General features: G+C 50.3%; 1 protein-coding gene across 1 annotated transcript; it reads left to right on the top strand.

Annotated features, from left to right (window-relative positions):
• Positions 1–824: 824 nt before the first annotated feature.
• Positions 825–11,602, top strand: SENP1 (SUMO specific peptidase 1). Its single transcript, XM_056514910.1, has 16 exons — positions 825–1,130; positions 1,839–1,908; positions 2,010–2,106; positions 2,567–2,702; positions 3,707–3,810; positions 4,718–4,953; positions 5,279–5,333; positions 5,489–5,527; positions 5,633–5,717; positions 6,805–6,957; positions 7,076–7,207; positions 7,700–7,903; positions 8,641–8,720; positions 9,124–9,208; positions 9,539–9,634; positions 10,404–11,602. Exons 1-16 carry the CDS (start codon positions 1,056–1,058, stop codon positions 10,464–10,466), a joined length of 1,710 nt encoding a protein of 569 aa, XP_056370885.1. The 5' UTR covers positions 825–1,055; the 3' UTR covers positions 10,467–11,602.
• Positions 11,603–16,806: the final 5,204 nt, after the last annotated feature.

The raw sequence follows: 16,806 nt of genomic DNA, 5'->3' as shown, positions 1-16,806 counted from the left end.
ATCGGAGTAATGGGACCGGCTGTAATGGGATCGGAGTAATGGGATCGACTGTAATGAGATCGGGGTAATGGGATCGGAGTAATGGGATCGGGGTAATGGGATCGTCTGTAACGGGATCGGCTGAGATGGGATCAGTTGTAATGGGATCGGCTGTAACAGGATCGGCTGTTATGGGATAGGCTGCAGGGGCCGGCTATTATGGGATTGAATCTAATGGGATCCGCTGAGACAGGATCAGCTGTAATGGGATCGGCTGTTATGGGACAGGCTGCAGGGCTCTGCTATTACGGGATTGACTCTAATGGGATCGGTCCTAACGGGATCCGCAATTGTGGGATCGGCTGTAACGGCTTTGGATGTAGGGACCAGCTGTAACAGGACACACCATAGGGAGAAACTGGAATGGGATCGACTGTGGTGGGATAGGCGGTGGGAACTAGCTGTAATGGGATACACACACACATCCCTATAGGATGGCATCATCACAGGGTGATGCCCCATGCGGTAGCACGCCCCCCCCACAGGGTGACCCCCTATAGGGTGACCTGCACACACAGAGTGATCCCCTGTAGGGTCACAGCCCCACAGGGTGACCCCCTATAGGGTGACCTGCACACACAGAGTGATCCCCTGTAGGGTCACAGCCCCACAGAGTGACCCCCTAAAGTGTCACATCCCCGCCCAGGGTGACCCGTCCGCTCAGCGTTGCCACCCTGGACCTCCAAGCCGCCAGGGGGCGCTCTCTTCCCCCAGCAAGGCGCGCCTCACTCCCCTCCTCTCCGCCACTTCCGGCGGCGCCTCACCCGCGGCGTTCACTTCCGCTTCCGACGCCTCCTCCTCGTTGCCGCCGTCGAGCCCGGGAGAACCGCGCGCGCTCGGGACGCTTCCGGTGCCGCTTCCGCTTCCGGTCGGGCCGGCTGAGGGCAGCGGAGCGGCGGCGGCTCCGGGCCCTGCTCCGCTCCCAGACCGCGCTCCGCTTTCTCCCGCTGCCCTCACACCGCCGTCCGCCGCCGCCGCCGGGCCTTTCCCCGTGCCCGGTCCCGCCGCCGCCCCCGATGAGGATGGAGGCCCGGGGGGCGGCGCGGGCCCGGCCCGGCCCGGCCTTCAAGGGCTTCGGCACCGAGAGCAAGGTGCGGCGCGGGGCTGCGGATGCCCGGGCCCCTTTCGGTCGGGGCCGGAGCCGCGCTGGCTCCTTCCCTCATGGAATTACAGCAGGGTTTGGGCGGGAAAGCGATTTCGGGAATATTTGGGCCGGTTCCGCTGTGCCAGCGTGCTCCTGGGACACTTCCATCCGCGGTTTTTGTGGGAAAACTCAGCCCGAAGAGCCCAAAAAGTCAAATCCCAAACCCGTTTTTGGGTTTTCCCGTGGGAATTCCGCCGGGAATTTGCCGGGAATGGAGAGGCCAAGTGTGGGATCCACCCCGGGCCCGGAGCTGCCGGCAGAACTTCGAAGTTCGGGGGTTTTCCAGCACTCTTTGGGTTCTTTCTGCTCCGTAAATTCTCTCCATAGAATTTGGGAGTTCTGGGAGTTGTGACCTTTAGGAGTTGTGAATTTTGGGAGTTGGGAATTTTAGGAATTGTGAACTTCAGGAGTTTTGCATTTTGGGAGCTGGGAATTTTGGGGGTTGGGAATTTTGGTGGCTGTGATTGTTAGGAATTGTGAACTTTAGCAATGGTGAATTTTGGGAGTCATGAACTTTAGCAATTTGAATCCACCACTCCCAGCCAATCCTGGGAAACACCCTTTCCTTTTCCCTGTAGTTTTTCTGGATTCCTTCCTGATATTTTCCCACTTCTAACCAAAATATTGGAATTTCCCCACCACTCTTTTTTCCCAGTTTTTCCCCTCCAAACTCAGCAGCTTCTCATGCCCTGCCGGAAACTCCTGCTCCCTCAGCTACACCCCGGGTGAGTTTTCCCTTTGGAATTTGGGGCTGTTTCCCCTGAAAACAACCTCTGGAAAAACGGAAATTTGGGGTTTTCTGGGAATTCCTGGTGTTTTTCCTCAGATATTCCCGAAAGATTCCCAGGAGCCAACGGGCAGTGGAGGAGCTCCAAGCCCCGGGGGAGCCGAGGCTCCTTCCTGGAGACCCGGAAAAATTCCAGGTGGGTGCAGCAGATCCCAGATTCCAGGGCTCCATTTGATAATTTTTGGGAGGTTTATTTTGGGATTTTTTGGGGGGGGGGGGGTTTAAATTGAATGTTTTAGGGAATTTTTGCCAGGTTTTATTTGGGATTTTGATTACTGGGGGAGGATTCTTGGGATTTTTGGGTGCAGTGTGGAATTCTTGGTGGATTTTTAAATTTTATTTGGGGTTTTTTGTGGGGTTAGAATTTTGAAGATTTATTTGGGGGATTTGGGGTTTGGGGGATTTTTTTGGTGGATTTTATTTGTTTTTTTTTGGGGGCAGGATGGTTGGGGATTTTATTTGGGATTTTGAGGATTCTTTGGGGGATTCATTTGGAATCTTTGGGCGTTTCATTTCTCCTTTCGTGGTTTTATTTGGGGTTTTGAACCGATTTGCGGGATTTACAACAAACCTGAGGTGTTTTTGTCTCCTTCCAGTGGGAATTCTGGCACTTTTGGGGGAAAATCTGCCCTCCATGGAAGCTCTTTCCCCCTGAAGCCGGCCCCGAGCCCCTCCTGGAGCCGCCGCAGCCCCAAGAAAACCCCGCGGCGCTTCCTGAGCGCGGCCGAGGAGGTGACGGGGCAGGGACAGGGAGATGTGGGGAGAGCTGGGGAGATGTGGGGAGAGCTGGGGAGAAATGTGGGGAGAGCTGGGGAGAAATGTGGGGAGAGCTGGGGAGAGCTGGGGAGAGCCAGGGAGATGTGGGGAGAGCTGGGGAAATGTGGGGAGAGCTGGGGAGGTGTGGGGAGAGCTGGGGAGATGTGGGGAGAGCTGGGGAGGTGTGGGGAGAGCCGGGGAGGTGTGGGGAGAGCCGGGGAGGTGTGGGGAGAGCCAGGGAAATGTGGGGAGAGCTGGGGAGATGTGGGGAGAGCCAGGGAAATGTGGGGAGAGCTGGGGAGAGCCAGGGAAATGTGGGGAGAGCTGGGGAGAGCCAGGGAAATGTGGGGAGAGCTGGGGAGATGTGGGGAGCGCTGGGGAAATGTGGGGATATCCAGGGAGATGTGGGGATATCCAGGGAAATGTGGGGAGAGCTGGGGAAATGTGGGGAGAGCTGGGGAAATGTGGGGAAATGCGGGAGATCTGGGGAAATCCAGGGAAATGTGGGGAGATCTGGGGAGAGTCGGGGAAATCTGGGCAAATCCAGTGAGATCTGGGAAAATGTGGGGAGATGTGGGGAAATCCAGAGAGGTCCAGGGAAATGTGGGGAGAGCTGGGGAAATGTGGGGAAATCTGAGGAAATGCGAGGAGAGCCAGGGGAATCTGGGCAAATCCAGGGAAATGCTGGGAAATCAGGGAAATCTGATGAAATCCGGGGAAATGCAGGGAGATCTGAGGGGATCCAGGGAAATCCCGGCAGTTTTGTGGGGCTGGGGGGGCTCAGACAGAGCTGGGAGCTCTGCTGGGGTTAAACAATGAAATTCCTGGGATTTTCCAGCCCTGAATCCCGACTTTTGGGGGGTTTTTCTCAGCATTGCCTTTGTGGGATCCCAGCAGAGCCCTGAATTTGGGGGAGATCCCTCAGGATCAGTGAAGTGCAGGGGTTTGACAGGAGTTTTTCCCGTGGTCCTTCCCCACAGACCGTGCGGGAGGAGGAGCGGGAGATTTACCGGCAGCTGCTGCAGATGGTGACCGGGAAGAGATTCTCCAGCTGCAAACCCTCCCTGCTGCTCCCCTTCCACCTGTGAGTTGGCAGCATCCCAAACAATCCCCTAAAACCTGCCCTGAGTCCCAGAGTCTCCAAATCCCTGCTTGAATCCCAGAAATCCCTCCCCAGATCCCTGAAAATCACCAAAGACTCTGTCCAGATCCCAAAAATCCCTCCTGAGATCCCTGAAAATCACCAAAGACCCTGTCCAGATCCCAAAAATCCCTCCTGAAATCCCTAAAAATCACCCAAGACCCTGCTTGAATCCCAAAAATCCCTCCTGAGATCCCTGAAAATCACCAAAGACTGTCCAGATCCCAAAAATCCCTCCTTAGATCCCTAAAAATCACCCAAGACCCTGCTTGAATCCCAAAAATCCCTCCTGAGATCCCTGAAAATCACCAAAGACTCTGTCCAGATCCCAAAAAATCCCTCCTTAGATCCCTAAAAATCACCCAAGACCCTGCTTGAATCCCAAAAATCCCTCCTGAGATCCCTGAAAATCACCCAAGACCCTGCTTGAATCCCAAAAATCCCTCCCCAGATCCCTAAAAATCACCCAAGACTCTGCTTGAATCCCAAAAATCCCTCCTGAGATCCCTAAAAATCACCCAAGACCCTGCTTGAATCCCAAAAATCCCTCCTGAGATCCCTGAAAATCACCGAAGGTGCTGTCCAGATCCCAAAAATCCCTCCTTAGATCCCTAAAAATCACCCAAGACCTTGTTTGAATCCCAAAAATCCCTCCTGATATCCCTGAAAATCACTGAAGACCCTGCCCAGATCCCAAAAATCCCTCCCCAGATGCCTGAAAATCACCAAAGGCCCAGCCCAAATCTCTCCAGAAAACTCTTCCCTGATCCCCATTAATCCCAGAGCCCCTCCCCAGATCCCAGCTCTCCAGTCTTTTCCCAGGAGTTTCCCTGACCCGGTTTTTTCGCAGCTCCCGCTGTCCCCGTTCCGGCCCCTCCCTGCCCCAGGAGGCTCCCAGGGACGATCCCGAGGCGCTGGAAATTCCCAAAATCCCGGGTCCTGTTCCACATCCTCCAGAGCCCCCCCAGAGTTCCCAGAGCTCCCCCCTGGGCCCCTCTCCGGGGTTTCCTGGGGGGTTCCAGCCCCGAAATTCCGCGGCCCCGCAGCAGCGGGAGGAGGAGCCGGCGGCCGGGGCGCAGAGTGAAGGTAAAGATCCCCCCAGGATTCCAGAAAAGTAACCCCAGAAATACCAAAATCCCAAGTAAACAAAAAAAAAAACCAAACCAAAACAAATTTTTAAAAATCCCAAAAGACTCCCCCGAAAAATCCCGAAGAAAATACCCAAAAAAATCCTGGATAAATCCCAGAAATCCCAAACAAAATGAAAAGCAAATCCTAAATAACCCCAAACCCTGGGAAAAGGATTTGCATTCCATTACCAATGTGGGGTTTCTGTTTGGGAATGGGAAGGGAAGGATTTGGGCTGGGAATCAAGGGGGACAAAAATTCCAGGAATTTTTCCCATTTTTAGGGTCAGATTCCGTCATTTTGCTCAAGGTCAAGGATTCCAGGACTCCGGCTCCGAGGTGAGGGGTGGGAAATGGGGAGATTTGGGGGATTTTTAGGGACACAGGGAGGTGACAGCGAAGAGGGACAGGGTGAGAATTTGGGAAATTAGGGAATTCTGGAGAAATTCCAGGATTTTTTGTCACTTCTAACCCTCCTTTCTCCCTCTTTCCAGCCTTCCCTTTTTCCAGGCCGAGCTATGGATCAAAGAGCTGTGAGTTAATATTCCCTGCTGCCTTTTCTTGGGATTCTGGGGTGGAAAAACCAGAATCCTGATTTTTTTAAATTGATTTTTCCATGAAAATCCTGGCTCTTCCAGGACCAGCGTCTACGATTCCAGAGCCAGAGAGAGATGGAGGCAAATTGAGGAGCAGAAAGCTCTGGCCCTGCAGCTCCAGAGCCAGGTGAGAATTACATGGAAAAATGTCCTGGATTGGAAAAATTGGGAGAAAAAGTACAAGAACTGGAAAAAAGCGGGAAAAATCAACTTTTTAAAAGCCTTTGTGCTTCCCAGTCCTGGGATAAACACTAAGGAAAAGAGGAAATGTTGTCCCAGATTGGAAATCATGCCAAATTGGAATTTTTGACACTGGAAAGGTGGTTATGGCTTGGAAAAGGGGTTAGAATCTGTGGAAATGGAGGAAAAAAATGAAGATGTGGCACTTGGGGACCAGGGTTGGGTGGCTCTGATTCCATGATCCTGGAGGTTTTTCCTGGAGGTTTTATTGGTCCTAAATCCTCCTTTTCCCTGATCCCGAATGCCTCTGTGAGGAGAATCCCTGATCCCAGGTCTCTCATTCCCAATTCCTGACCCCGGTTCTGTCATTCCCAAATCCCCACAAATCCCCAGTCCCTGATCCCGGGTCTCTGATTCCCAAATCCCCATTCCCAGTCCCTGCTCTCTCATTCCCCATTCCCAATCCCAGCTCTCATTCCCCATTCCCAATCCCAGCTCTGATTCCCCACTCCCAATCCCAGCTCTCATTCCCCATCCCCTGACATGTCTCTGTCATTCCACATCCCCTCTCCCGGCTCTCATTCCCCATCCCCTGACCCATCTCTTCCATTCCCCATCCCCTCTCCCAGCTCCCACTCCCAGTCCCATCTCTTCCATTCCCCATCCCCACTCCCAGCTCTCATTCCCCATTCCCAGTTATCCCATTCCCCACTCCCAGCTCTCATTCCCCACTCCCATCTCTCCCATTCCCCATCCCCACTCCCAGTCCCAGTCCCATCTCTCCCATTCCCCAGTCCCATCTCTCCCATTCCCCATTCCCATCTCTCTCACTCCCATCTCTCCCATTCCCCACTCCCATCTCTCCCATTCCCCATTCCCATCTCTCCCATTCCCATCTCTCCCATTCCCCATTCCCATTCCCCACTCCCATCTCTCCCATTCCCCACTCCCATCTCTCCCATTCCCATCTCTCCCATTCCCCATCCCCGCTCCCCCCTCCCCACTCCGGCTCTGACCGCGCCGTGTGTCGGCAGCGCCTGCAGGAGCGGCAGCGCCCGGGCCAGGAGCCGGTGGATCTGCACCTGCGGGTGCCGCTGGAGAAGGAGATCCCGGTGGCCGCGGTGCCGGAGGGGCCGGAGCGCGCGCGGCCGGCGCCGGGCGACGACGACTTCCCGGAGATCACCGAGGTGGGCTGGGGCCCGGAGCAGTGCCAGGGGCATTTTGGGATGACCCTGTGGCTCAGGGGGCAAAGGATCAGCCTGGGGTTCAGCTGGAAAAGCAGGAGCTGTGCCTCCCCTTCGGCAGGAAATGGAGAAGGAAATCAAGAGCCTTTTCCGAGGGGGGAACCAGGACGAGGTGCTGAGCGAGGCTTTCCGCCTCACCATCACCAGGAAGGACATCCAGACCCTCAACAACCTCAACTGGCTCAACGACGAGGTGGGAGCCCCAAAACTCCCCTGTGGGGCAGCCCAGGGGGGGCTCGGGGCTGGGAGGGGCTTTGGGGGGTTGGCATTCCCAGCCTGGAGTGATAAATCTGTGGGGAAAGCTCTGTAAAATAAAAATAATTAATTAATTAACATATTAAATTAGTTAAATCAATTTAAACCATTAATTAATTTAATTGATGGGCGAATTAACAATAGTGGGAGGATGGGATTGATGTGAACAGGGGGAACAATCTTAAATACAGACTTAAACAAATAAAGGCAAATTCCTAAAAATCCTTGGATTTTTTCAGGAATACTTTAATACTGTGGAGCCATTACAACTCCCCCTGGGTTTTTTGAAGGTTTTAATGCAAATCCTCCTTTTTGGGGGTTTACTCCCCAACTTTACACAGGGTCACAAATCCAAACCCCATTATAAAATAGATGGAAATCTATTTTAAAGAAATAAAAAATCCTGTCTGTTTTCCCTTTCTTTTCCCAGATCATCAATTTCTACATGAATTTGCTGATGGAGAGGAGCAAGGAGAAGGATTTGCCTGCAGTCCATGCCTTCAACACCTTTTTCTTCACCAAATTAAAGACTGCAGGCTACCAGGCTGTGAAGAGATGGACAAAAAAAGTGGATATTTTCTCTGTGGATCTGCTCCTGGTGCCCATCCACCTAGGAGTGCACTGGTGCCTGGCTGTGAGTGCCTGAACCATCCTGAAAATCTTCAGCTTGGAGTTCAGGGCCCAAATTTTATTGTTTTTGGGTGATGCTGAGGGGAAAAATCTATTCTTGTGATTCAAATTAAAGTGTAAAGAGGGTACAAGGCTAGGAGCAGCTTTCTGTGGGGTTTTTAGTCCTTAAATTCAGCCTAGAGGTCATTTTAGGGAATTTATTCCCTTGGGAAGATCTGATTTCCCTGTTCCCACCAACTCCTGGTGCCACAGGATCTTGTTAAAGAGATTTAGGCCACAGATATTTCACTTTATTTCACTTTTCCCTCTCCTTTGTCCATCTCCTCCACTGGCTTCTGGGATCCTGCAGGGATTTTCAGCTCCTTTAGCAAAAACCTCCTCAATTTATTAATTCCTTGCTTGAATTGTTAATTAAGTCCATGGAAAAAAGGTAATTTCCACCACAAATGATGTGGGAATGGGGAGGGAAAGCACCAAAAACTGCCCAGATTGAGGCCTTGGGAGGTGGGGCAAAATCATTGTAAACCCATGGGAGGAATAATAATAATAATTAATGATAATTAATAATACTAGGGGCTGATTTAGACATTTGGTGATTAAGAACACAGCAGGAAATGAGGATTTTTTGGGGGGGAAATCCTTGTCTGGTGTGAAATAACCTGAATTTTTTTTTTTTTTTTGGCCTGCAGGGAGAATTCCTGGGGGTTTTTTGCCCACTCTAAGGAATTTTTCTCTGTGCAGGTCGTGGATTTTAGGAAAAAAACCATCACATACTACGATTCCATGGGGGGGATCAACAGTGAGGCCTGCAGGATCCTGCTGTGAGTGAAATCCCTGCCCTGGCAGAATCCCACAGAATCCCTTGGAAACACTGTCTTTGCCTATTTTAAGGCCCTTTGGGGTCATTTTTGGGGCCTCTAGGGTCATTTCTGGGGCCTCTAGGGTCATTTTTGCTTCCTTTTTCAGGCTCATTCTTCCCTTCCAGGACCTGGAAAATTCCTGCTCTTCCCTGGAATTCCCTCCCACATATCCCAGGAATTCTCTGTTTTTTTCCCCCATGTGATTTGGCCTCTCCTGATGAAATTTTAGATATTTTTTTGGGGGGTTGGGGGGGTTAATTTGTAAATCCCCACCCCAAGTCCCTTTGGGAATGGCCAAACAGAGAAAAACCTCAGAATTCCCATTTTTCCAGTATTCCAACTTTTCCTGCTCATTTTCCCACAGGCAGTACCTGAAACAGGAGAGTTTGGATAAGAAAAGGAAGGAATTCGACACCAATGGATGGGCCCTGCTGAGCAAGAAGAGCCAGGTTTGGGCAGCCCAGAATTCCCAAAAAACTCAGGATTTCCTTGGATTCTCATCCCTTTTTGGGCTCCCTTTTCTCTCAGGGATTCCTGGGAGGAAAAGGAGGGAGCAAATCCCAAATCTTGGGAGGGGAAATTTTTCACAGGGGAAGGGTTTGGGTGGGATTTGGGGAAGGTGGGAATGCAAGAAATCCTGGAGCTCTGGGGCTTGTTCAGCCCAAAGGAACCTGGAGCTCTGGGGCATGTTCAGCCCAAAGGAACCTGGGGCTCTGCAGCAGGGGGTTGCAGGGGGGTTTCCCTGCCCTGGGGATTCTCAGGGGCGTTGGTGTTTGCAGGAGATCCCGCAGCAGATGAACGGCAGCGACTGCGGCATGTTCGCCTGCCGCTACGCCGAGTGCATCTCCAAGGACAAGCCCATCAACTTCACCCAGGTACTCCCCAGCTCCCCAATCCCCAAACTCCCCAGCTCCCCAATTCCCCAGCTCCCAAACTCCCCAATTCCCCAATTCCCAGCCTACAAACATCCAGGGCCAAAGACCAACCCATCAACTTCACCCAGGTACTCCCCAATTCCCCAATCCCCAAACTCCCCAATTCCCCAATCCCCAAACTCCCCAGCTCCCCAATTCCCCAGCTCCCAAACTCCCCAATTCCCCAATTTCCCCCAGCCTACAAACATCCAGGGCCAAAGACCAACCCATCAACTTCACCCAGGTACTCCCCAACTCCCCAGCTCCCAAAATTCCCAATTCCCCAATCCCCAATCCCCAATCCCCAAACTCCCCCCAGCTCCCAAACTCCCCAGTTCCCAATTCCCCAGCCTGCAAACATCCAGGGCCAAAGATAAACCCATCAACTTCACCCAGGTACTCCCCAGCTCCCAGACTCCCCAATTCCCCAGTTCCCAAACTCCCCAGTCCCCAAACTCCCCAATTCCTCAGTTCCCAAACTCCTCAGTTCCCCAGTTCCCAAATTCCCCAATTCCCCAGCCTGCAAAGCCCCAGGGCCAAGGACAAGCCCATCAACTTCACCCAGGTACAAGAAATTCCCCTTTTCCCCCCATTCCCACAACCTCAAAGCCCCAGATTTCCCCCTTTTCCCCAGTTTTCCATGGGAAAAAGGTGCAAACTTGCCCTTGGATGAGCAAACCCTGACCAAAATTCCCATTTTTTTCCCATTTCCCTCCCAAAATTCCCAAAGCAACACATGCCCTACTTCAGGAAGAGGATGGCCTGGGAAATCCTGCACAGGAAGCTCCTCTGATGCTGGAAAAATCCCAAAATTCCAGAGATTTGGATCAGAAGAATCCCAGGACACTCCTCGGGACACAGCCAAGGAACTCCGGGTCCTGCTCTTCCCAAAAAAAACCCCCTCGAGTTTGGGGGGAATAGAAAAGTTTGGAAGCACAGTTGGGATTTTGTGGAGGTTTTTTCCCTCTTTTTTTGCGATTCCAGGGTGGATTTTCCTGCTCCTCCATCTGCTGGGATGGGGAAATTTGGGAACTTTGTTTCCAGGAGAGGGAGGGAGGCGCCTCCGTGGATTTGGGTTGGGAAAAGCGAGGGAAGGGTTTGGGTCTGGAGGGAATTTTTGGAGATCATTCCAATTTTTTCCACCTCATTCCCAAAATTTGGGGATTTTATCCATGGGAAAACCTGGATAAACCTGGGAATAATTCCTGCTTAAATCCCATTTTTTTTTTTTCTTGATTTTTCTTCCCAAATTGCAGCTTTTTAGCATGGCTTTTTTGGGGAATAAGCTCCAGAATGCCAGAATTCCTCTGGATTTATACCCAAACTTTGCTTTTCCAAGGGTTAAACCCCAAAACTTGAGCAAAATCTGGGAATTTTGGAGAATTTTTGGGAATTCTCCCTTCCTTTTCAAGCTGCTGAATCCCAGCAGCTCCTGTTGCTTTTTCCAGCTGCTTTTCCCACTTTTTCCAGGAAAGAAACCCTACCAAACCCCAGGGACTGCAGAACCATGAGAAAAACCCCAGAATCCTGGAATTCCTTCAGTTTTTCCCAAAAAATCCCCAGGATTTATTTGGGGAGCTTTTCACACCCCTTTCCCCAGATTAATTTATTCCCGAATTTTTTGGAGCTTCCCAAGCCTCTGGATTTGCTCTTCCTGGTGGAAAAGATTTTTAAGGAGAAGAAAAGTGGGAAAAAATCCCAAATTTTTGTATTTTCCCTCTCCTGCAGGAGCTGGGAATTTTTTCTATTTTTCCCGACCTGGGAGCTGAAGTTTTGTACCGAATTCCCGAATTTTTGGAGCCCTTTTTCCTGGTTTTTCCCAGCCCTTTGTGTCCCTTTGGATCCCAAATTCTCTTCCCTGTTTTATACCAGATTCGTTTCCTACTTTTTTTATCTTTTATTGGAAATAAAGATCTGAAAAAAAAAAAATCCTGGAATTGTGGAATTTTCCTGCTTTTTGTGCTCCTCGGGTGGGAATCCCGGGGAAAGGAAAGAAAAGCCAAAGAAATCAGGCAAAGTGCCCCAAAATCCCAGGAAAAATGCCCCAAAATCCCAGGAAAAATGCCCCAAAATCCCAGGGAAATGCCCCAAAATCCCAGGGAAATGCCCCAAATCACAAAAATGTCCCCTAAACAGGGATGCCTGCCCCAAAATCTCATGAATTCCCCAAATCCAGGAAAGTTGCCCCAAAATCTGAGACAGATTCCCCAAAATTCACAGTTGGGACCCCAAATTTGGAGCTGGGAGACCCCAGAATTCAGAGCTGCCCCTCCAAGTCCCAAATTTGGGTCATTTTGGGTCATTTTTTACCCCAAACCTGGCCAGGTCAGACCTACCCCAGCAAATCCCAGTTTGGGGCAATTTTGGGGTCATTTTGGGTAATTTTGGATCATTTCTAACCCCAAACCCAGCCAGGTCTGAGCTGCCCCCTCCAAAACCCCAATTTTGGGTCATTTTGGGGTAATTTTGGGGTAATTTAGGTCAGTTTGGGTAATTTTTAACCCTCTAAACCCCAATTCTGGGTAATTTTGGGGTAATTTATGTCAGTTTGGGTAATTTTTAAACCTCCAAACCCCAATTTTGGGTCATTTTGGGATAATTTTGGGTCATTTTGGGGTAATTTTGGGGTAATTTATGTCAGTTTGGGTAATTTTTAAACCTCCAAACCCCAATTTTGGGTCATTTTGGGGTCATTTTGGGGTAATTTTGGGGTAATTTAGGTCAGTTTGGGTGATTTTTAACCCTCCAAACCCCAATTTTGGGTCATTTTGGGGTAATTTGGGGTCGTTTTTCACCACAAGCCCTCTGGATCAGGGTTGCTCCCCCAAAACCCCAATTTTGGGGTGATTTGGGGTAATTTTGGGTCTTTTTAAACCCCAAACAGGGACAGACTCCTCACACTCCAGGAGCCTCCTGATCCTAATTCCTCCTAACAATCCCCCCTCCACCAACCCCATTAATCCCCTACAGCCCCAACCCTCATTAATTAATTAATTAACCCACAAGCCCCGCTGGGCTTTTTTTCCAGTTTTTAAAAAACAAAAAAGAAATTCCACAAAAATCCCAAAAAAAAAAAAAAAAAAAAATCCTTGAACCTGATCTCCCTTCAAACCTTGGGACCCTCAGCCCAGCCCCCATCAAAAAATCCCTTTTAGGGTCGGGGTTTTTTTGGGATTTTGGGTGTTTTTGGTGGTTTTTAATTTTTTTTTTTTCCTGGATTTATTTATTTTTTGGGATTTTTCCTGTTCTGGGACACAGGGGCAGCTTTGTCCCCGTGGCTTTTGGGGCCCTGGCTCGGTGCCACCCCAAACAAGTTTTTTTTTTGGGTTTGGGGGATGGGAGAATTCGCCATCAAAGGATCCTAAATCCCTAAATTAAATCCCGGGGTTTTTTGCCTCTGGAAAAAAAAAAAAAAAAAAAAAAAAAAGAAACTTTAAGGGTTTGGAGCTGGATGAGAATCCTGAATTTCAGGTATTCAGGGGCAAAAATCCCGAATTTAGGGGGGGATCCTAAAAAATTAAAGGTGAAACGACTCCCCCCTACATGGAGCAACCCCGAGGGGAAAAATCCGGGAATTCCAGGGGCAAAATCCCTAAAACGACACCAAAAAAATCCCAAAGAATCCCCCAAACCCATTCATTCCATTCCCAGCATTTCACCCCAAAATCCCTGATGTTGCCCCAGATCCCGAGGTTTTTTTTCCCCAAATTCGAAGAATTTCACCCCAAATTCTCAGAATTTTGCCCCAGATTCCCAGAGTTTCACTTTAAAATACCCCAAAAATACAAACCAGACAAAAAATACTCCCAAAAATATTTTTAAAATATATTAAAAAAAAAAAAAAGCAAAAATATTTTAAAAGGCATAAAAAAATTTTAAAAATTTTAAATCCCAAAAATATAAAAATACACAAAAGCACCACATAAATATCAAAATATACACAAAAATATCCCAAAAAATGCCAGAAAATATTTGAAAAATGCACGAAAAAGATTTTTTTTTAAAAATCAAAAAATTAAACCCCCCCCCGGAAAAAAATAAAAATAATACTCAAAAATATCCTAAAAACATGCAGAAAATCACAAAAATTATCTTTTTTTGATCCAAAAAATGACAAAAAAAAAAGCAATAAAAAACATTTTAAATAAAAAAAAACAAATGAAAATAAACCAAAATAAATCAAAATAACCCCCAAAAATCCCCGGTGGGGCCCTGAGCTCCCCCCCCCCCGCTGCCTGAAAGGATCCCTTTGTACCTTTCCCAAAAAATCGCCTTTTCATCCCCAAAAAGGGGGAGGAGGGAAAGGAGGAGGAGGAGGAAGAGGCCGCGCGCGGGGGGGAGGCTTTGACCTCATCCCACAAAAATTCCCGGTTTTTTCCCCCATTTCGGGCCCCTTCCCACCTTTCCAGGGGGAAAAGGGACAAAGGGGCTCTGTGCGACAGAACCCCAAAAAACGGGGAGAGAAATTTGGGAATTCGGGGAATTTGGGGATTCCACCCGCCGGGAAAAGGGGGGAAGGGAAAACCCAAAATGGAAAAAAAGGGATTAAAAGAGGAGTTTGTGTCCCGCAAATTCAATTTTTGGGGAGCAAATTCGCCCCAAAATCGGATTTTCTGTGGGGCTTGTGGTCATCAAAATCGCTTTTATCACACGGATTCACCCCAGAATTGTAGATTTTGGGGGGTTTGCCTTCCTAAAATTGGGGATTTTTGGGGTTTTGCTTTCTCAAAATTGGAGATTTTTCCGGGGTTTTGCATCCCCCCAAAAAAATCCATTCGAGGCTCCAAAAATATATCATTTCAATATTAAATATTATTTTTTAATTTGAAATTTCATGGTATAATTTAAAATACGGAGTGAAACGGCTGCGAAATTAGGAGGGAAAAATTAAAATTGGGGATTTTGGGGGGGGACAAAGATTCTTTTTCTGCTCCCCAATCCCAAAAGGATCCGGGAAAATATTTGGGGCCAGATCTGAGGTTATTGCGAGATGCCAGAGGGAAAAATTTGAATTTGGGGAGTTTTTGTGTTTAAAAAGCGCTTTTTGGAGGGAATAATGAATTCCTGGCTCCCCGCCCCCCCAGTGAGAAATTCCCTCTCTGGGTTTGGGGTTTTCATGGGATCGGGAGATTCGGGAAAACGGGAAAATTTGGGAGGGAAGAGAGGAAAAGTAGGGGGAAAATTGGGGAAAAATTGGGGGGAAAATGGGGGAAATTTGGGTAAAAGAGGGGCTGAAATGGGGAAAAAATTGGGGAGTAAAATGGAGTAAAAATGGTATTAAAATGGGGAATGAGGCAAATTTAGGAGGAATATGGGGGAAAATGGAGAAAAATTGGGTAAAAATGGGGCAGAAGTTGGGGAAAAGTGGGGCAGAAATGGGGCAGAAATTTGGGTAAAAGTGGTGGGAAATGGGTTTAAAATTAGGCAAGTTTAGTGTAAAAATGGGGGAGAATGTGGCAGAAATGGAGCAAAAATGGGGAAATGTGGGAAATGGAATTAAAATAGGGCAAAATGGGGTAAAAATGGGGCCGGAATGAGGTTTAAATGGGATGTAAACGGGGAAAATTGGGGAAAAATGAGTAAAAATGGGGATAAAATGGGAATAAGATGGAGGAAAAATGACGCAAAATTTGGGGAGAAGTGAAGGAAAAATGGAGCCAAAGTGAGACAAAAATAGGGCAAAATTGGAGTAAAAACGGCGGAAATGAGGGAAAATGGAGAAAAGTGGTAAAAACTGAATTCCCCCTCCGCTGCCAGAGAAGTCTTGATCCTAAATTGGGGAATTTGGGAAAATTTAGTCCCAACTCCACGGGGACAGGGCCGGGTGGCGGCCCCGGGGTGGGGACAAGGAGAATTCCGTGGGGACAGCGGGCGGTGCCACCCCCGGGCGGGGACAGCGCAAACCCCGCCCCGGCCCCGCCCCCATCGCCCTGTCCCCTCCTGTCCCCTCCTGTCCCCTCCTGTCCCTTCAGTGTCCCCTCCTGTCCCTTCAGTGTCCTCTCCTGTCCCTTCAGTGTCTCTTCAGTGTCCCCTCCTGTCCCCTCCTGTCCCCTCCTGTCCCTTCAGTGTCTCTTCAGTGTCCCTTCAGTGTCCCCTCCTGTCCCTTCAGTGTCCCCTCCTGTCCCTTCAGTGTCTCTTCAGTGTCCCTTCAGTGTCCCCTCCTGTCCCCTCCTGTCCCCTCCTGTCCCTTCAGTGTCCCTTCAGTGTCCCCTCCTGTCCCCTCCTGTCCCCTTCTGTCCCTTCAGTGTCTCTTCAGTGTCCCTTCAGTGTCCCCTCCTGTCCCCTCCTGTCCCCTCCTGCCCCTTCAGTGTCCCCTCCTGTCCCCTCCTGTCCCTTCAGTGTCCCTTCAGTGTCCCCTCCTGTCCCCTCCTGTCCCCTTCTGTCCCTTCAGTGTCCCCTCTCTGTCCCCTCCCTGTCCCCTCCTGTCCCTTCAGTGTCCCGTCTCTGTCCTCTCCTGTCCCTTCAGTGTCCCCTCCTGTCCCCTCCTGTCCCCTTCTGTCCCTTCCTGTCCCCTCCTGTGCCCCCGCTGTCCCCTCTGTGTCCCCTCCTGTTCCCTCCTGTCCCTTCAGTGTCCCCTCCTGTCCCCTCCCTGTCCCGTCTCTGTCCCCTCCCTGTCCCCTCCTGTCCCTTCAGTGTCCCGTCTCTGTCCTCTCCTGTCCCTTCAGTGTCCCCCCCCGTCCCCTCTCTGTCCCCTCCTGTCCCCTCTCTGTCCCCTCCTGTCTCCCGGCTCTGGAGAGGCCATCAGGGACAAGTGACAAAGCCGAGGGATCTCGGCTTCACCTCTGTCACCGCCGCTTTCACCAGATCCACCAGCGCCACCAGCGCCACCAGCGCCACCCGTGTCTGTCACCGCTGCCACCCGTGTCTGTCACCGCTGCCACCTGCATGTCCCCACTCCCGGGAGAACGGGAGCGATGTCCCCACGCACCTGCTGTCCCCACCCCGGCTTTGAGGGAGCTTTGGGGGATTTGGGGGATTTGAGCCGTCCCCGGCCCTGTCCCGGCTCTGTCACCCTGGGGACAGCGGCGGAGCCCCCCAGAACCTGGGGAGGGGTCGGGCGGCGCCTCCTCGGCCGTTTGATTTATTCCCAAATTTTCTGTTCCATCGGAAAGCGGCGGCCGGAGCCAAGGCCT

Source organism: Oenanthe melanoleuca, linkage group LGE22 (assembly GCF_029582105.1).
Source record: "Oenanthe melanoleuca isolate GR-GAL-2019-014 linkage group LGE22, OMel1.0, whole genome shotgun sequence".
Classification (NCBI taxonomy): Eukaryota; Metazoa; Chordata; class Aves; order Passeriformes; family Muscicapidae; genus Oenanthe; species Oenanthe melanoleuca.
This window is presented reverse-complemented; position numbering and strand designations above follow the sequence as displayed.